This window comes from Macaca thibetana, chromosome 20 (genome assembly GCF_024542745.1).
Source record: "Macaca thibetana thibetana isolate TM-01 chromosome 20, ASM2454274v1, whole genome shotgun sequence".
NCBI lineage: Eukaryota > Metazoa > Chordata > Mammalia > Primates > Cercopithecidae > Macaca > Macaca thibetana.
This window is the reverse complement of record NC_065597.1, coordinates 34693370-34713058: the sequence shown is the minus strand read 5'-3', so window position 1 is coordinate 34713058 and position 19689 is coordinate 34693370. Positions and strand designations below refer to the sequence as shown.

The 19689-nt window shown below is 52.4% G+C and overlaps 4 protein-coding genes across 4 annotated transcripts in view; 3 read left to right on the top strand and 1 right to left on the bottom strand.

Annotated features, from left to right (window-relative positions):
• Positions 1-12950, top strand: part of CPNE2 (copine 2) — a 54330-nt gene extending 41380 nt beyond the window's left edge. Inside the window, exons 14-16 of the mRNA XM_050772991.1 lie at positions 2371-2504; positions 11106-11342; positions 12532-12950. Of these exons, the coding sequence (XP_050628948.1) occupies positions 2371-2504; positions 11106-11342; positions 12532-12639 (479 nt within the window). The 3' untranslated portion in view covers positions 12640-12950. The remainder of the gene's footprint in view (positions 1-2370; positions 2505-11105; positions 11343-12531) is intronic.
• CX3CL1 (C-X3-C motif chemokine ligand 1) overlaps positions 1-19689 on the top strand; it is a 338913-nt gene that overhangs the window by 98939 nt on the left and 220285 nt on the right. The window lies entirely within an intron of this gene.
• PSME3IP1 (proteasome activator subunit 3 interacting protein 1) overlaps positions 17065-19689 on the bottom strand; it is a 30653-nt gene continuing 28028 nt past the window's right edge. Inside the window, exon 7 of the mRNA XM_050773179.1 lies at positions 17065-19119. Within this exon, the coding sequence (XP_050629136.1) occupies positions 18902-19119 (218 nt within the window). The 3' untranslated portion in view covers positions 17065-18901. The remainder of the gene's footprint in view (positions 19120-19689) is intronic.
• The window catches only part of COQ9 (coenzyme Q9), a 292337-nt gene continuing 290296 nt past the window's right edge, over positions 17649-19689 (top strand). The window contains exon 1 of the mRNA XM_050773097.1: positions 17649-17652. The gene's annotated coding sequence lies outside the window, so the exon portion shown is untranslated. The remainder of the gene's footprint in view (positions 17653-19689) is intronic.

The following is a 19689-nucleotide window of genomic DNA, read 5'->3' as shown; positions in this document are numbered from 1 at the left end:
TAGCCGCCCTGTGTTTGCGACAGGCCCGGCCAGCTCCCTGGGTGGAGGGTGGGCAGAGGACAGGTTTTCATTTCTTTCTCCTTTCCCCTCCCCCTCACTGTTGCTCAGAGTGACAGAGTGGGAAGAGCTACAGTTTGGAGTCAGATAGTGCTGGATTCAAGGCCAGCTGCTGCCCTTCCGAGCTGTAGGACCTTGGAAAGGTCACTGTACCTCTTGGGCCTTTGCCTCCTTACCTGCTCCAGGATAGCTATGATGGCTGCTCTTCTCACTTTACTGGGTGGTTTGGTGAGAATTACAGGAAGCCACTGACAGGAAACCCTGTGCAAACCAGGAGGAGGTGAGGGTGGCACCAGACACACCTGCTTTCACCTCCTTCCCACCCGCCCCCTTGCTGGGAAGGCCAGCCCTGCTCTCAGAGTACTTGGCAGGGGATCAGGGGGAGGCAGGGGCTGGGAAGTGAGTGTGGTGTCTGTGTTCATCCCCACCCCTGGGACTAAGAGGATTTCTGAGCCTCCTAGGGACAGTTAAGAAACTATTAGAGGCCGGATGCCATGGCTCATGCCTGTAATCCCAGCACTTTGGGAAGCTGAGGCAGGATGAGCGCATGAGCTCAAGTTCAAGACCAGCCTGGGCAATAGAGGGAGACCCCATTTCTACAAATTAAAAAAATTACCCAGGCATGGTGGCATATGCCTGTGGTCCCAGCTACTCAGGAGGCTGAAGTGGGAGGAAAGAAAGAGACGGGGATGGGAGGGGAGGGTCACACCTGTAATCTCCGCACTTTGGAAGGCCGAGGTGGGTAGATCAGAGGTCAGGAGTTCAAGACGAGCCTGGCCAAGATTGTGAAACCCCGTCTGTACTAAAACAAAAATTAGCCAGGCATGGTGGTGCGCACCTGTAATCCCAACTACTCAGGAGGCTGAGGTGGGAGAATCGCTTGACCCAGGTGGCAGAGGTTGCAGTGAGGCGGGATTGTGCCACTGTACTCCAGCCTGGATAACAGAGTGAGACTCCATCTCAAAAAAAAAAAAATTAATTAAAAAAAAAAAAGAAGAAGAAGAAAGGAAGGAAGGAGAAAAAGAAAGGAAAGAGAGAGACAAAGAACAGGAAAGGAAAGAGAGACACAGAAAAAAAGAGAGAGAGAAAAAAGAGAAAGAGAAAGAAAGAGGAAGGAAGGAAGGAAAAAAGAAAAGGAAAGAAAGAAAGGTAGAGAGAGGAAGGAAGGAAGGAAGGAAGGAAGGAAGGAAGGAAGGAAGGAAGGAAGGAAGGAAGGAAGGAAGGGAAGAAGGCGGAAGGGAGGGATAGAGGAAGGAGGAAGAAAAGTCTGAGTCAAGGAGAGGGGATGCATGTGGGTATGGAAGAGGGCTGTTTCTACCATCATGAGACCTTTCGGCCTAGGATTTGGCTTCAACATAGCATCTGCCTTCCTTGGGGATCTCCAAAGCTGGGCCAGGGTGTCTGATTTGGGATAGATCTCCAGTGACGTTTGGTTGGTCAACTTCATCCCTGGCCAGAGGCCTTCTGGGTAGGGCTACATGGCAATGTGCTCACAACAGCAGCTATTTACAGAGCGCCTAATCTGTACAGACACTGTGCAAATGCCTCGATCCCCCAACCCTGAACCGAAGCCATAGCATGTCCAGAATGGACGTCCAGAACAGACCTCCAGATGGCTTCCCATTGTCTCAAAGCATCACTGCAAGCTTCGCCAAGCCCCTTCTCTGGAAAGGCCTGAGAGACCCCCCTCCTGCCAACTGCCAGAGTGTAGATTGTCAGTCCCATTGACAAAGACGTAGCCTCAGAAAGACTAAACCGCTTGCCCCAGGTCCCACAGCTAAGAAAGGCAGGATTCAGGCCGGACACGGTGGCTCACACCTGTAATCCCAGCACTTTGGGAGGCCAAGGTGGGCAGATCACCTGAGGTCAGGAGTTTGAGACCAGCCTGGGCAACACAGCAAAACCCCATCTCTACTAAAAATACAAAAATTAGCCGGGTGTGGTGGCACATGCCTGTAATCCCAGCTACTCGGGAGGCTGAGGCAGGAGAATTCTTGAACCTGGGAGGTGGAGGTTGCAGTGAGCCGACATCCTGTCACTGCACTCCAACCTGGGCGACAGAGCAAGACTCTGTCTCAAAAAAAACAAAGGCAGGATTCAAACTCTTCAGGCCTGTCTGACTTCACATTCAGGGCTCTTGACTTTTTACCATGCTGGCCCTTCCCTCTGGGAGCTTCCAGTCTCATGAGGCCTATGCTAGCCATGGCAGGGACATTTTGGGTAAGCATGAAATAGATGCTTCATCAGCAGTGGGATGAGAGCGGGTGTGGGGTCAGGGACACCTGGCTGATCCAGACTCTTCTCCCGAGGCAGGTGTGGATGGTATCGCCCAGGCGTACTCAGCTTGCTTGCCCCACATCCGCTTCTACGGTCCTACCAATTTCTCCCCCATCGTCAACCACGTGGCTCGGTTTGCGGCCCAGGCCACGCAGCAGCAGACGGCCACGGTGAGTAGTCAGCTGCAAGCCAGGCATGCCAGGAACCACGCACATCCTCTGGGCTGGGGAGTAGGATATTCTGCCTTCTCTTTGCTCTAAATCCTAGTGGACACCTCTGGGCCTCAATTTACCTTCACGTATTGTAAGAGAGTTGAGTCAAGCTCCTGGCTTCCTGGAGCACAGACTGGAGAAAGTAAATCCATTCGTGCTGAGCGGGAAGCAGGGCTGTAATCAATGGGAGATGTCTCCCCAGGGCGAGGTACTGGTTATTCCCATAAGAGAAACAAGATGGAAAACTGGAGGCGGTGATCCCTGAGGCCCTAACGCTGACCCTTCTGAGCCACCTAGTTCTAATCAGAGCTGCCCCTGCCTCACACTGAGGGCTGCTGAACTGTCTGGCCCTGGCCCTACACTCAGCAACAAGCCTAGAGCCTCACTGCCCCAGCCTGAGGCTGCCAAGGCAGCTGCGTGGCATCTGGAATATATGGTGAGCAGCCATCCCAGGCATCTGCAACCCTGGTCTCCCTTCCCTTCTCCCGGCCCCAGCTGCAGGCTGGCTCCCAGGCAGGCCCTACTGGCAGGGCCTGATGCCAGTGATGGGGTCACCAAGGGTCACCTTGCCCACCTCCCAATTTCCACCATGACCTGCCCTTGCCTCCCTCTGCAGTATGAGTTGAGGGGTCTTTTCCCCCTGCCCTAAGGGCAGTTCTCTGATGTCCCTTCTGCCTTCTCCTGACCTTGGGGACCTGACTGACCTGCATGCCCTTTGCATAGGACTTCTCAGCCCCTGACCCAGCCCTGCTCCTCAGGCTCCAGCGCCATGATGGGGAATCAGGCACCCAGCCCGGAGCTGTGGATGCTGGTCTGGGTTGAGGAGACTTGACTCCATTTCCTTTCTGGCCACCACCTCCTGGGAGACCTCGGCCAGCCCCCACCCCTTTCTCATCTTCCACCTCCATTGAAAGAAGAGGGTTGCTGAAGTCGCTTCTAGAGTGGTCATTTCACTAGACTCTAAAATATCACAAATTCACCCACTTCCCCATGGCCACAGGTCTCACTGGACCCTGCAGCCGCCCTCACCACTCCTCACACCACCACTCCACACGCTACCGTTTGTTTCCCCCACTGGAGGGTCAGATCCAGCTGCTGCCCTGCCAAATACCCTCTGCCATCAGATTGGATCCCCTGAAGCCTCTGCCTTCCTTACCGACCCCCTCACTGACTGCACAGCCCCTTCCTTCTCTTAGGATGATTCTGCCACCCAACCCCCTCTGTGTTCCTCAAGCAATCCCAGCTGTTCCCCCGCAGGTCTGTCCTGGACTCTGCAGGGCCCTCCCTCAGGGCCTCCTCCCCCAAGCAGCCTTCCCTGACCACCTATCTGAAGCAGATCTCTTGCCTTCTCTGCCTGTTCCTGGCTGACCCTGATGATGGTCGGCAACGTCTAGTTCACATCCTTCTTTCCACGCCTGGTCCAGCGCCTGGGCTGTGCAGGCTCATCATGCTCTGTGAATGGATGAAGTCAGCGCTGGCTGAGGGATGTGAGCTGTACAAGTTCAGTCAGAGCCTCCTCCCCCAGGGAAAGGGACCTGGTCCCATGCCTAAGGGAACCATCTAGGGGAGGGAGGCACCTGGTCACCAAGGAGGTGGCAGTTGCCTTCCGGGAGATGGTGGGAAAGATAGTGCAACCGCCCAGTGGGTTCACCTTGCCTGCTGCCTAGACAGAACTGATTCATCAAGGGGAATTGCAATGGAGAAAGAGTAATTCACACAGAGCCGGTTGTGCAGGAGACCGGACTTTTATTATTACTTAAATCAGTCTCCCCAGGCATTTGGGGATCAGAGTTTTTAAAGACAATTTGGTGGGTAGAAGCTTGGGAAGTGGGGAGTGCTGATTGGTCAGGCTGGAGATGGAATCATAGGGGGTCGAAGTGCGGTTTTCTTGCTGTCTCTGTTCCTGGGTGCGATGGCAGAACTGACTGAGCCACATTACCGGTCTGGGTGGTGTCCGCCGATCCATGGAGTGCAGGGGCTGCAAAATCTCTCAAGCACTGATCTTAGGTTTCACAATAGTGATATTATCCCCAATTTGGGGAGGTTCAGACTCTTGGAGCCAGAGGCTGCATGACCCCTAAACTGTAATTTCTAATCTGTAGCTGATTTGTTAGTCCTGCAAAGACATACTGGACCCCAGGCAAGAAGAGGGTCTTTTTGGGAATGGGCTGTTACTGGTTTGTTTCAGAGTCAAACCATGAACTGAATCCATTCCCAAAGTTAGTTTGGCCTACACCCAGGAATAAACAAGGACAGTTGAAGGGTTAGAAGCAAGATGAAGTCAGTTCGGTCTGATTTCTTTCGCTGTCATAATTTCCTCAGTTATAATTTTGCAAAGGCAGTTTCCATAGTAGCGGGGAGAGTCAGAGCCTGTTCTGATGGTTCAGGAGGCAGCAGAGGGTCTGTGGGAAAAATGGGTACCCTGGAGTGGCAGGTGCCAGGGTTTGAATCCTGCCGCTATCCCTTCCTCACTGTGTGAAATGGACAAGTCACACAGTGACAGGCCAGCAAAGAAGGACAGGCCAACAAAGAGCTCAGGGAAGAGCGGCCTGGGTAGAGGGAACAGCAAGCGCAGGACGTGGAGGCAGCGCCCAGCCGGAAGGAGCTCAGAGTGCCAGAAGGAACGTCCCGGCCCTGACCCTGGCAGCCCTGAGCCTGGGGCATGTTTCTTCTTATGGAATGGAATGTTTCCTGCTCTGAGCCCATTTCCTCTTTTTGTTGTTTGAGACAGAGTTTCACTCTTGTTGCCCAGGCTGGAGTGCAATCGTGCAATCTCAGCTCACTGCAACCTCCGCCTCCTGGGTTCAAGCAATTCTCCTGCCTCAGCCTCCCGAGTAGCTGGGATTACAGGTGCCCACCAACACACCCGGCTAATTTGGTATTTTTAGTAGAGGTAGGGTTCCACCATGTTGGCCAGGCCTGTCTCAAACTCCTGTCCTCAGATGATCCTCCCGCCTCAGCCTCCCAAAGTGCTGGGATTACAGGTGTAAGCCACTGCACCCAGACCCATTTCCTCTTATGAAATGGGCGTAATAAACCCCTAGTGTGCTGTGAGGACCTGGGTGCAGGCTTAATGGGCAGTAACTGGGAAAGGTCTGGGAGGGATTTTTTTTTTTTTTTTTTTTTTTTTTTGAGACAAAGTCTCATTCTGTTGCCCAGGCTGCAGTGCAGTGACACAGTCTCAGCTCACTGCAATCTTCACCTCCTGGGTTCAAGTGATTCTCCTGACTCAACCTCCTGAGTAGCTGGGATTACAAGCACCTGCCACCATGCTGGGCTAATTTTTGTATTTTTAGTAGAGACAGAGTTTCACTATGTTGGCCAAGCTGGTCTTGAGCTCCTGACCTCAACTGATCCGCCCACCTCAGCCTCCCAAAGTGCTGGGATTACAGGCGTGAGCCACGGCACCCGGCCGGGATTTTTTTTTTTTTTTTTAATTCCTGGGGTTGCTGGGCTAGAACTGGCTAGAGAGGGCACAGCAAGAGGCAGGCTTCAGCTTGCACTCCCTCCTGTTCGGGTGCCAGGCCATTGTCCCACCCAGTCTTGTCCACCTGAGCAGGCTTTCAAAGGGATAGAAAAAGAAAGTCCTGCATGTTTGTTTAAGGGGAAAAATGTGGGGTGGGGAGTGGGCCTGCAGCCCAGTGTTAGCGCCAAGGCCCTTTCACCGCTGCACCTGCAGAGCCGGGGCAGGACTGGGTAGGAAATAGGGTCCTGGGGAGAGGTGGGTCTGTGTCTGCTGGACCCAGATCTGAGGAGGTTTGGGCCCCAGGAAAGGCCAGGAAGGGTGTTTGTGTGTTCTGAGGAGCAACTGCGGAGAGCTCCCCAGAGGGAAGAAGCAGAAGGACTTGAGGCCCAACCACCTGGTGCTAGTCCTCTGGACATCCCAGCCACTTTGACTGCGACTTGGTCCTCCCAGCCTGGGGGAGGCAGCCACCTCCTGGCTCCCTTCTGCTGGAAAAGCTCTGTCACCCACCCAGGTTGTGTGATCTCAGGGCATGTCTGAGCTTGTCTAACCTGCAGGAGTGGGCCCAAGGGGCCTGTATCAGGCCCTCCCACTCTGATGTCCAAGAACAGATAAGGCCATTCTCTACCTCCTGCCTTACCTTATCTCCTTGGCCTCAGGGTGCACCAGTGGAGGGGAGGTGGGGCTGCCTGGTGGTTCAGCCTCAAGCTCTGGGAAGTTCTCCCAGCTCTCCCACTTCCTGACTTTGTGGGACCCAGAGCTGGTAGCTTAAACTCTGTGAACTTGTTTCGTCTGTGCGACGAGGATAATGGAAACAGTTCCTGCCTTCTAGAACTAGCTAGGCATAGAAATTGCTCAGCGTAGTGCCTGGCACACATAAAGTGCTTCCCTGCTGGCCGAATCTTTTGGGGACAGCTCTTGGGCTAGCATTCGGTGATGCCAAGCACAATTAATCCCAAAGCAAAAGGAAGTCATTTATGAATTATCCCCTGATGCTTTTGTCAGCCGTTTTTTAGTTTGGGGAAGAATATTTGGTGTGGCTTCACCCTCCCCATCCCCAGACATATGTGCACCGATGCACACCCACGTACAGGAAATTGAGAGCAGGTGGTGGAAGCCTCTCTCTAGGCAGGGCTGCACTCTCCCATTCATTCACTCAACACGTCTTTACCGAGCAACTTCTGCGAAGCACTGGGGAGACCATGATGAGTGAGACAGGCCTCTGCCCTCCCAGTGCCTGCAGTCTAGTGAGGAGCCCTAGGCCAGGAGCAGGAGACAGGGGGACTAAGCACAGATGGAGGGCTCAGGAAAGGCTTCTTGGGAAAGTGACATGTGAGCTGAAACCTGGAGGATGCTTGAGTTAGCCTCATAAAGGATGTGTGCGCGTGGAGTGTCTCAGGCGGAGGGAACGGCACGTGCGGAGGCCTGGAGGTTTGGTGTGTGGGTGTACCGGAATGAAGGAATGTGTTGAAAGAGGAGGAGGTGGGGTGAGGTGAGGCTGAAAGGTAGGCCAGCTCCTGCGGGGCCTCGAAAGCCATTGAGGAATCTGGGTTTTCTCTGGAGGGCGGTGGGGAGCCACTGGAAGGTCTTATGCAGGTTTGAGTGGGCCTTGGGGGGACTCCTATCTCAGGCCTTCATCTTTCCCTCTGCCTTGGCCCCTGAGACCTGGGCCTTGCTATTCACGGCCCATTCCTGGTTGGTCGCCCAGGTGTCTGGTGTCCCAGTGGAGGGGGAGCTGGGAAGCTGCCAGCTCCCTGGGAATTCCACCTACTCCCCTGGCAGGGTCCTCAGCAGCCAACTTCCCTGAAATGAGCTAGGGAGTAAGTGCAACTTCCCTAGACTCTGCCTGGAACTGTTGTGGTCAAGTCAATTTCTTATAAATCAAATCACACGTTAAATGCATTAGGGGAAGCAGTTGTTTACAGCCCTAGAAACCTGAAAAACCTCGGGGTAAAGGCAAGAGTTGCTTCATCCTTTTTGGGAGTTGGGTTTTTGGATTCAGTCTGACAGTGATGGGCTGTTTCCAGAGGTGGCAATGCTGGGGACAGGGTGAACCAGGACCATCTGCAGGGACAGCAGAGCCTGCAGAGCCTCTTCCAACCCCTCACACCCGATTCCACCCTCCGTTCTCTCCATCCATAACCCCTTCCCCTTTGATCTGTCCTGGGGGTAGGGCTGTGTAATAGATGTTTGAGGCTCCTGAACAACTCTGGCTTTGTCCAGGCTGAGCGGGAAGCCGGGGACTTGTCAGCTGCACTTCCACTGCCGAGGTCTGGGCTGCTGACCTCAGGCACGGCTGGGCACTCGATGAGGCCAGGCTCCTGGGTGTGGGCATGGTGGCTGGTTGATTGGCACACAGGGGTGTGGGTTAAAGTCCAGTACCAGGGCTCTGGGCCCCACCCTGGCCTGCTATCCTGGATATTCAGGCCCTCAGACACTGGCGTGCTCCGTGGGAAGAAAGCGTTTCCCTGCCGGGCCCCTCTGCTGGAGACAATGACAGGCCACTGGTGCCAGTGGGCGGTGGAGGAGGACTCATGTAAAGAGCCCCAGCTTTGGAGTCAGCCAGGCTGGGTTCAATCTGGACTGTGCCAGTTCCCGGCTGTGAGGCCTCAACAAGTTACATCACCTCTCTGAGCTCAACTCCTCTAGAATGGGAGTCAGTGTGAGGGTGACAGGCAGGGTCTGGGTAGTGCTGTCACTGTGTGGTATCACCTCCTCTGGCCACTGGTGCCCACAGTCCTGCAGGAACTGTCTGCCCCCAGGCTCCCCAGGGAGTGGGAGCTGCCAGCTAAGAGGGAGGCCCAGGCCTGAGTCCCACACGTCTCCTACGCATGGGGCTGATAGAAATGAGGGAGCCAGGAGGGCCACGTGTGGAGGGAGTGGGTACTGCCTGCCTGAGCTGGAACGGGCTTGGAGACAGATCCCACCCACTGAAAGGTGGGGCCTGTTAGACCAAGGCCAAGCATTCTTTTCTTTCCTCATTGTCCGGCCTCTTAGTGTCTTTCCACCTGTCTGCTTAGGTGTCCCAGAAATATTGCCCTGGACTGTTTCTGATGGTATTGAGGTGGGGTTGGAGGGCCGCCTAAGGGAAGGGGCCCAGGAACGATGGTGGACTGTCAGGCGTAGGGTCTGGATGGGCTTCTGAAGCCCCTCACAGCCAGGGATGGGGGGCTGGCAACAGCAGCCCTCCACTGTGGGATTCAGGCCGCCATTTCCATGGCAACAGGTATCCCCAGCCAAGGGATTGGTCTCTTAAAGGCACAGTGCTGGAGCTAGACCACTGCTGCCTGGAGCTGGGGGTGAGGGTGGTGGGGTCCATGTCTCCACACAGCTCACCCTGCTCCTTCCCTCCACAGTTGTACTTGGGGGGCAGACAGGGGAACAAGACACCTTGGAGGGCTGAGCTTGTAGCCTCTACAACCTCCCCAGGGAACAAGCGGCTTTGCTGGATATGAAGGTGGCCAAGGGCTGACCTGGGGTGCAGCTTAGTTCCACCCTCCTTAGCTCCATGACCTTGACTAGTCCAGGCCCCAGTTTCCTCTTCTGGAAGATGAAAGCCCCAAATAGAATATGGAGACCACAAGAGCTGATCTGTTGATGTTAGGGGTGGGGGAAACTGAGCTTCCCCTAAAGGGTCAGCGGGTACTAAGGACATAGCTGAGCTGAAAATGAGTTCTTGGCTGGGTGCGGTGGCTCACGTCTGTAATCCCAGCACTTTGGGAGGCTGAGGCAGGTGGATCACCTGAGGTCAGGAGTTTGAGACCAGCCTGGCCATCGTGGTGAAACCCCATCTCTACTAAAAATACAAAAATTAGCCGGGCATGGTGGCGGGTGCCTGTAATCCCAGCTACTTGGGAGGCTGAGGCAGGAGAATCGCTTGAACCCAGGAGTTGGAGGTTGCAGTGAGCCCAGGTCGTGCCACTGCACTCCAGCCTGGGCGACAGAGTGAGACTCAGTCTAAAAAAAAAAAGGGTTCTTGGCCGATTTGGAATCCTGGGCCCTCACCCTCAGATGGTCCAGTGAGCCTCCCTGCACTTCACTCAGGCACTCCCCGGCCCCACTTCACAGTTTGTATTTTATATATCTCCCACACTAATTATTCAGTATTTGTTAGTTTTAATTTATAAAGAAACTCTATATCCCAGTGTATGTGAAAAAAGCAGTATCACTTGCCATAAATAGAGAGCAACAAAAATAAACACAACAAGCTGTACAATGGTATTAAAGTCTAGCTGGAGACTATTGTCTCCTCAAGCTCTGGGCTTCCTGCCTTCCCTTTCTGTTGATAAGGAAGCTCAGCAAATGTTAGAGAGACGTGAAAGACACAGTAGTACCAAACCAAGACTTGCTCCCGGGCGCAGTTCAGAGAATTGAAAGGCCACTGCAAACCAGTCCTCTTCCCGGGGTGACTTGATGGTGCTCAGTGCTGTGTTTGGGATGTGACCCAAATCCACTTATTTGCCAGCAGAGTCCCACACTCCTGGAAGCCCTGGCCCAGACGACCTGCTTTAGCTCCTGCAAGGTGTCTCAGATGGCCATGTTGAGTAGGGAATGGAGGGGGTCACAGGCGCCCATGCCCAGGTGCAGCAGAGAGGAGGAGACCGATCCCAGAGCAGCCCGTCAGCCAGATGTGTCCTCCTGCACCAGCTGTGGGCCTGTCGGGAATGCAGCTGACTGGGCCTCTGCCACATGTCAGGCACATTATCTGCAACAAATCCCACTTTGCAGAGAAGAAACAGAAGCACTACAAGTCAAGTCAGTTGCCTAGAGTCCTACAGTGTAGTAACCGGCAAGGCCAGGCCCAGAGTCCAGGGCTCTCAGAGGCCACAAGGGGGAGTCTAAGATAACACACAGCACAGGAGGGGAGAGCGGTTTGTACTTCCTGCTCTGACCCGGTCAGACTTTAGTGCATGAGAGGTCTGCAGGGGTTGGGTGCCGAGAGCAGGATGCATAGGGAGTTGTCTGGGACTTGGCTGCAGCTGGGTAAGATGCACTGCCTCCCTCCAGGACTCAGAGGGTTTGGGGTGAAGGAGGGAAGGAGAAGGGGCGCCAGGGCCTGGGCCTTGCTGAGTGTCCCGTTGACCCCCTCCCCGCAGCAGTACTTCATCCTCCTCATCATCACGGACGGGGTCATCAGTGACATGGAGGAGACGCGGCATGCTGTGGTGCAGGCTTCCAAGCTGCCCATGTCCATCATCATCGTGGGCGTGGGCAATGCCGACTTCGCCGCCATGGAATTCCTGGATGGGGACAGCCGCATGCTGCGCTCCCACACGGGGGAGGAGGCAGCCCGGGATATTGTACAGTTCGTTCCCTTTCGAGAGTTCCGCAACGTGAGTGTGGGCCTGGGCTGGGAGGAGGTGGTTACAGGACCCCAGCCACCATAACTCATAATCAAGCTTGAGAGTCTTGGGGTTGTCTGGCCCAATCCTAGACTTCTCCACTCCACTGACTATGCTCTTCTGAGGGCCTGCTATGGCCAGGTGCCATGCCAGGCCTTGCCCCAGTCGTGGCCGTTGTGATGGTGTGCGCACTTTCTTCCATAAACTGATGGAACATGGAGCTGTGGGCATCTAGCCTGAGGCTCTGGGGTGGGGCTTCCTGGAGGACCTGCCGTCTAGTGGGGTCTGATGAGAGGCTGGGGCTATCCACGTGGTGTAAAGTGCAGGAGGAGAGGGGTTTTCCTGATCATCACACCCCAGCCCCCTCATTTTGCAGATGGAAAACAAGGCCTCCCCGCCACCTTAGGTTGACCTCCTCTCCCTAAAGGCCTCGGCCTGGGAGACTAGTGTCCCCTGCCTTGTTCCTGGAAGTGGCTCTGGCTTTATTTGCAGGTGATCCCAGGTCTGCCCACAAGGAGGCCGGGGTTGGCTTCCTGATCACTGCCCTAGCAGCATGGCCCCTGAGGAGTGCCATAGGGGAGCAGTCTCTCCCCTATACTGCTGGCCGGGGACTTAACCCAGCCTCAGCAAGAACTGCCCACGGTGGTTTGCACCCAGTGGCCCTCACCTCTCTGCCCAGCATCCTCTGGGGTTGCCTGCGATGGTTCTACTCCTTCCTCTGGAGCATTCGCTTCCTGAGGACAAACGCTGGGCATCAGTCACCCCTTCATGCACAGGTCGGTGACCGAGTACCTCCATGTACCTGGCCTGTGGCTGGCCGTTCACTAGTGAACCAGACTGTCAGGCCCATTTATTCCCGCCAAGAAGGCGCTCAGGAGATGTTTGCTAGATGCATAGGTGCTTCCCACAGATGGAGTCATCCTAACCCATTACTCCCAAGCATCTCAAGTGCTCCAGGTAACACTTACACCTAACTAAAGGAAGGTAATGTGATCAGGGGGAATTTCAGGCCTGGGCTGAGATGAGGGATGCCACTTGCAGACAGCCCTGGCCCGCAGCCCTAATTTTGTCCTCAATGGACACCTGCTGTAGCAGCCCTCTGGGCATAGTGCCGCTCACAACTTCCGGTCATTAATCCTCATTCTCTCTCTTCCCCACCCTACCCTCGTTCACCCTGCAGGCAGCAAAAGAGACCTTGGCCAAAGCTGTGCTGGCGGAGCTGCCCCAACAAGTTGTGCAGTATTTCAAGCATAAAAACCTGCCCCCCACCAACTCGGAGCCCGCCTGAGCTCCAGTGCCCAGCAGCAGCATGTCGGCTGAGCCTCCTGCCCTCCCCCAGGAACATGCACGCTCACCCTGCTTCCTTGTGGGTGGCCTTTTTTTACCGATCCACATTTTTATTTTTTACAACCGGACCTCCACCCCCAACTTCCTTCAGCCCAGCTGGGCTTCCTTTGTTGGAGTCAACTGTTGATGCTTCCAGGCCAAACTGGCTTCCTCTCCTCCTCTCCCCACCTTTGCCATTCTTAAGTATTGAATGTACTTTGTATAATTTTAGTGGAATTATTGTTATTGAGAATAAAATTTTTACAATCATAACTGGCTTTTTCCAAGTAACTATATGCAGACTCTGATGAAAGGAACGTGTCCTTGGTGCATACTTCGTGTCGTAGCCTGCACCTAATTAATTCCTGCTGTCTTTTTTAATACTGTGACTGTGTTCTATTTGTTATATACTCAGGGTAATAAACAAGTTTCAGACGTCCCTGCGTCAGCTCCTTCCTCAGCAGGGACCTGACGGGCTCACTGATCTGAGAAAGGAAATGGAAGATGAAAATCCACCCTGCAAGTCTGCTAAGTTGGTGTAGTCACCTCTGCATGGGGACATGCATTCCAGATGATAAGCTGTTAAATCGCTGCCAGTTAACAGTGATAACCTGTTAAACTGGCACAGAACCTGGCACATTGTACAAACTCAATAAATATTTGTGGATGAATAGAATGAATGTGCAGGCCCACACCAGTTTCTGGTTGGTTGCACTCAGGTGCAGCCAATACCACATATCCCTGCCCCACAAGTGGACAGCAGTCCCAGTCACCCATCTGCTCCTCCTTGGGTCTCCCAGGTGTTTGGGTCGGCCACTGGAGGTCTGCGAAAGCCTCTCTGGCTTCAGGACCCCAAATGGGGCTGCTTCTGACCCTGTTATTTCTTCTGCATCCCCCTCTCTAGGCTCAGGCCCAGTTTTATGAAACCAGTCAGAGGACCCCTCTCTGAAAGTTCAGCCCCCGTCCTAGGTCCCTCCTTTATTCCACATACATCTTCTCTTTTAGCCACTTGACTCCCGCTTGGAGCTCCAGGTAGCCCCTTGGACATGGGCTTCCATGTAATCAGTAACAGCTAACCCTCCTGTTAAGCACTGATTCCAGTTCCATGTTCAGTGTTTTGCAGGCACTTTTTCTTTTTTGAGACAGGGTCTCACTCTGTCCCACCCAGGCTGGAGTGCAGTGGTGTGATCTCGGCTCACTGCAGCTTCAACCTTGTGGGCTCAAGCAGTGCTCCCACGTCAGCCTCCCGAGTAGCTGGAACACAGGCATGCACCACCACGCCCAGCTAACTTTTGTAGACATGGAGTTTCACCATGTTGCCCAGGCTGCAAGCACTATCTTGGTGAACCCTTAAGATAGCTCCTGACAGTGACCATTTCAGAGATGAGGAGACAAGCAGAGAAGCAAATCAAGTCTACTAGAGGCAGAGCCAGGCCTCATACCCAAGTCTGGCTGCCTCATGGCCCTCACTTGTCACACTGCACTGGCCCCCAGGCTGGCAACATGGGTGGAATCCCACCCCTCCCTTACACCTTCCCATGGGAGCGGCTTACAAACTTGGTGAAACTAGGGAGACTGCCATCCACTGGGCCACATGAGACCCGGCCTTGCAGTGGGGGTCTGTCCCACATGCTCCCACTCTCAGGTCACTTCCTCAGGTGTGGTGGCTATAGTCCCCACATCCAGGCTTCACATGGGGGCAGATCCAGCCATCTCTGCTCTCTGTCTGCCCCTTCTCTGCCTAACAGTGGGTGGGTAAGTCAAGCAGGCCCTTTACTCCTGGCTGGCTTCAGTTCACAAACTTGTCTAACAGTTTATCTAAACTCTTGACAAGGCCAACCAAATCACTTTTTATTTTTTTATTTTTGAGACAGAGTCTCACTCTGTCACCCAGGCTGGAGTGCAGTGGCACAATCTCAGCTCACTGCAGCCTCCGCCTCCTGGGTTCAAGTGATTCTCCTGCCTCAGCCTCCCAAGTAGTTGGGACTACAGGCGCACGCCACCTTGCCCAACTAATTTTTGTATTTTTAGTAGAGATGTAGTTTCACCATGTTTGTCAGGCTGTTCTTGAACTCCTGACCTCAAGTGATCCACCCGCCTCCCAAAGTGCTAGGATTACAGACATGAGCCACGGCGCCTGGCCCCAAATCACTTTTGTAAAATTCCAAGCTTTGGTGCTGCTACTTGGTTCCTGCACATGGATGGGAGGCTGAAAAGTGCTTGGAAACTGAGCCAGAAAGACTCCTTTACCCTTGAATCCCCTCCATGGAGGCCTGGGCACTGGCATTTGTTTAGAAGTTTCACTGAAACCAAAGAAAGCTAGACTTAAAAGTTCAAATGAAAATTCTGCTTCTGTCACTTAGCTATGCAACCTCAGACAAGCCATTGAGCCCCTAGGAATTCTGATTTCCTGTAAAATATAGAGAAGGGCTGCTTCACAGGACGTTTTTTCCCCCAGAATGACAGACACTACAGTCCACAAAAATAACGCACAAATGCCCCAAACACCCTGGCACATACATAGCAAGCTCTCAGTATACACTGAATGAAAGAAACCAACACAAGCAATGATGTGCATGACTATTACTAAAATAGTAATGGAAGACCAGCTTGCAGTATAAAGCACAGGTGAATGGCTGTCCCTCAGGGTTTTTCTGCCTCTCCCCTCTGCAAAGCTCTGATGCTGGGGCCATGTTACCACCGTGAGGCTCCCTCTCTCTCCGAACCGCTGCTCCAGCAGGTAAGGGAGCAAAATGTCAGCCCTTGCCAGTGTCACTAAAGCACAAATGTGTGACTGGTTTCTGTGTTCAACCTGTAACTACAAAAGCATTGCCAAGATCCTAGCCTCCCACTGAGCAGAACTTGCATTCCATCCTGCGACGCGTAAGTGGGCCGGGCATGCCAGAAAACCAAGAAAATACCCAAGTCCAAATAATCTGCACCACCATGGAGCTGTTTTTCTGGAAGGGCCGAAGATGACAGCTGAGCCATATACCCACGGCTAGGACAACTGCGCCAAGGAACCGGGTGTGCCTAAGCAATTAACATTTAGCCAAAAGGGAAGCATACAGCAAAAGCTGGTGGTTGGAGCTTCGACGACCAGATCTGACCCTTCGCCCATGCCAGTGTTCTAGCGGCAACTGAGGAATGCCAGTGGAATGGATCAACCTGCATAAATCACCACTAATGGAAGCTCTGGCTACGCCACCCAGAAACAAGGGAGGACTGATGGTAACAGCAATGAGGGTGGTCACCAGTTACTAAACACTGTGTGTCAGATACCGCACACCTAGCACCTAATCTAGGTTATCTCTAACTCCCTAGGAAGTTAGTGGTGTTATTCCTATTTACCAAGGAGGAAAGTGAGGTCCAGAGAGGTCACACTAACCTTCCCCAGTGACACAGCTAGTCACAGCTGGCACCTAACTCATAACCACTATGGTGGAACTAGGCTGAGTTCCCAGAGAGGAGCAGCAGAAACAGCGGGGAAGGGCTTAGGCAAATGAAGCTCCTCTCTTGGGTGGGAAGGAGGTGGCCAGACAGGAAGAACTCAGGAGCTAGAGTGAAAGAAATGAGGATGCCTGGCACTAAGTCACCCGACTTAGGTGCTCCTGACTCCCAGTATAGAATGATCCTGAAAAAAGCTGAAGCCACCCCCCACCCCACCCCTCTGAATTTGGGGAGCCAGCTCTCAGTCTCTTGCATCCTTAGATTCAGGGAAGACATACACAAGTAGGTAGCCAGCCACCTTTTTGGGTCTAGTCACATCAGCTTCCCTGGTTTTTACAGATGGAAAAATAGATGCTTTGAATATCACACTCACTTTCTCCACCCAGTTAGGTGACACAAGCTAGATAATCCTCCCCAAATAGAGGGGGCAGTAGGATTCCTATTAGCTTTCTCCCTCACATGGTTGGAGAATTATAAGAATCCAACCACTCAGGACAAAGTAAGCGAGCTTAAAGAAACCCATGCCAAACTTCGTTTTTGTCCCATAATTACCCAATTATAAAATCCCAATTATTAAGGCAGGAGTACTACACTTTACGGTTTAAAGCAGTGTTCCTTCCAGCCCTGTTTATTCTATTCTCCTTTGGGTTTGAACTTCAAGTCTACACTAGATACTTTCCAAGGCTGCTTCCTCTGTTGGTCAGATCAGATGCTGCTTGTTAGCTGTGGTTTCTACAGAAGCTCTGTTTCAGTTCCAGAGCTCTGTGCTAATGGGTACAATGGAATATGATGCAACCATCACCAGTGATTCTCAGTCTCTCCTGAGACACCAGAAGATAAGTCACAGTCTGGAGTCTCACTCAACCTTCTCCACACAATCTAGCTGAGAGACACAGGGAGAGTTGGAAGCACAATATTCAGTAGAGGAAAAACAAGATCTTGTTCTCTGACAGGTTTATTAGCTTTCATGTTAATGTATGTTTTTAAACCCTGCAACCTTTTGTCAACTTCTTTCCACATCAAGAGGCCATGAGGTACAGTAATGTGGCTTGACTCAAGCCACATAAAGATGGTGACTTGATGCCCTAGCCTGCCTCCTGTAACAATGTGAGGCTGTTTTGGGTACATGCTGTAATAACAACACGACTATCACAGGAACGATGAAGCAGAGAAGCAGAAGGTGCCTACACAGTTTTACCTAAACATCTTGTTTGTTAGGATGGAGCTGACGCGCCCATACTGGCAGTCAGGAACAATTAGCACAGAGTAGTTCTGAAAAGGAGGAAGAATTCACAAAGCATCAGTTATGGGTGCAGAGAAGTCACCATCTGCCAACGGGCACCGGAGTGTCACTGCACTGGAAGGGGAAAACGAGTGGGCTGGATGAGATCCAGGGGCCTCTCTGCCCACGTTCAAAGTCAGTAGCTGCTCTGCCTGCCGGCACCACAGTGTCAACACATTTTGTGTGTGTCTCACTCAGTCTCACACCCAAGAAAGTGAAAACAATTGACGTAGGAACAAGGGGAATGGATAAAGAACGGTACACGCTTATTCTAAAGCAGGAGAGCCTACAGATTGTCATCAAAGCTCATATCTTATCTCTTTCCTAGAGGCCTCCAAACCATCTCCCTCTCCCCCTCCCTCCTCCAGAATCCGAGGGATGAACCCGTTTCCCTTTATGAGACAAGGTGGAGCAGCACCTCTAGTTTTTGGCTGCTCATGGCCTCAGAGTTGCTGTTTGGAAAGGAAAAAGAGCAGCAGGGGCAGCAAAGAAAAGTACTAGGGCAGCACCTTTAGGTTAGAAATAGATTCCACAGTGAAAAGCACAAGTATAATGTGCATTAAACAGAGAAGGGCCTCAGTAGAACAGTCACAATATGCAAGTGTGTCCCACTCGTTTACAATATCAGGATTCCAGGAGCTGCCAGAAATAAGTCATCTCATTAACATACCTACCCACAGTTCTGATGTCTGACTATGAGTAAACAAGGCCTACGTTTGTTTCTCTAAAATTTAGAATCTTAAACTAAATCCTTTATTTCAAAAACAAACATAAAATAATTTCCCAGGCAGAGAAAAGGTCTGAGATGGAAGCTTTCTTGTTAGCAGTCCCTTCCTGCATAAACGGGGTTGGATAAAGAGGGGAGAGAGAATGGCCAAGGGTATGGAAAGCTTTCACAATGCATGCCGAGTGTGAAGTGACACCCCCAGCAGATGGGGTTTATCATCTTTACTTAGTCACACAACATCAAGGACTGGTTAGTTCCAGGGAAGGGCTCCATTTCATTACCTGGGTCAGTTCTCTTCCCCCGCATGCTCCACAATGCAGTAGAACCAAACAACACGTTCACCTACAATAGAATGTTTAAATAACACCTTACTTCTTACTTATAACTGCCCTTACTTCTTTGTGCTGTGAGGAAAAGAAAAAAACAGAAAGCAATAAAACCCAAACCCTTTGGCAAGCCAGCCGGTGCCTATTCTCCTAGGGCATTTTTAGTGGAACTTCAGCTGGGCCTTGCCCTCCTCCCAATATCAGTGAGGAAAGTGGCAGCGGGATAGGTTTGCTCATGTGCACTGCAGTAGAAAGAGAAACCAAACACAATTCGGGCCACAGGTGGATTCTGGCACATTTTTAGATTGGATTGGTTAAAAGTGTCATGTTGTGCACAGATGCAGGCAAAGGAGTTTTTTTTTTGAGACGTAATGCCCGAAGGCAGCATGAACGGTCCAATCTACCCTTGGGGAGGAGCTCCCTGTTAAGGACAGAGAAACTAGGGGGCCTCGAGGAAAGTGTTGGTTCGGAAGATGGAGGAGACAATCTTTCCGGTGGCATTGATGGTGCCTTCGCTGTCTGAGCTGGACTCGGAGTCGCTGCTCCCAGAGTAGGCGCCCAGGCCCGGGAGGATGCCGATACAGACTGCAGCAGAGGGGCAGTGGATGGAGGGGCCACTCAGGGAAGTGTTTCCGAGAGACTTGCAGGATGAGGGCTCTGCAATAAAAGGTGAAAGACTGTCATTTCGTCACCCTTTTCCAAAGTTGGGGACTGACTTACTATGTGCCAGGCACTGTACCGCGGGCTTTTCCCACAGAGAAGCCTCAGAACAACACTATGCAGCCAATACTATCATCACCCTAAGAGGTGGGGAAACTGAAGGAGGAAGGGAGGCTCCAGGAGGTGAAAGGACTTCTGAAAGGGGCAGAGCTGAGACTTGAATCAAGGTCTTTTTAACTCCAGAGCCTGACTACACTCTCTTGTCCCCCATCAAATCCGAGCTGGAGAACAAGCTACTCTGGAGTGCAGCCTAGAGTGCTTTGATTTCCCCGTGCTCACACAGCCGTGAGAATCTGAAGACAGATTAAGAGAGACACTGTGAGCAATAATAACAATTCCATTAAGTTCTCAGCATATTATGCCATTCCTTATTTACTGACCAATAAGCCAGCTAGCACAGATACAATTTCAAGGTCAAACATTAGCTACAAAATAACATTCTTTTCTTTTTAAACATTTTAAAAAATCGGGTAGCCCCCTGGACTAGAATAGGCTTAGAAGGACTCA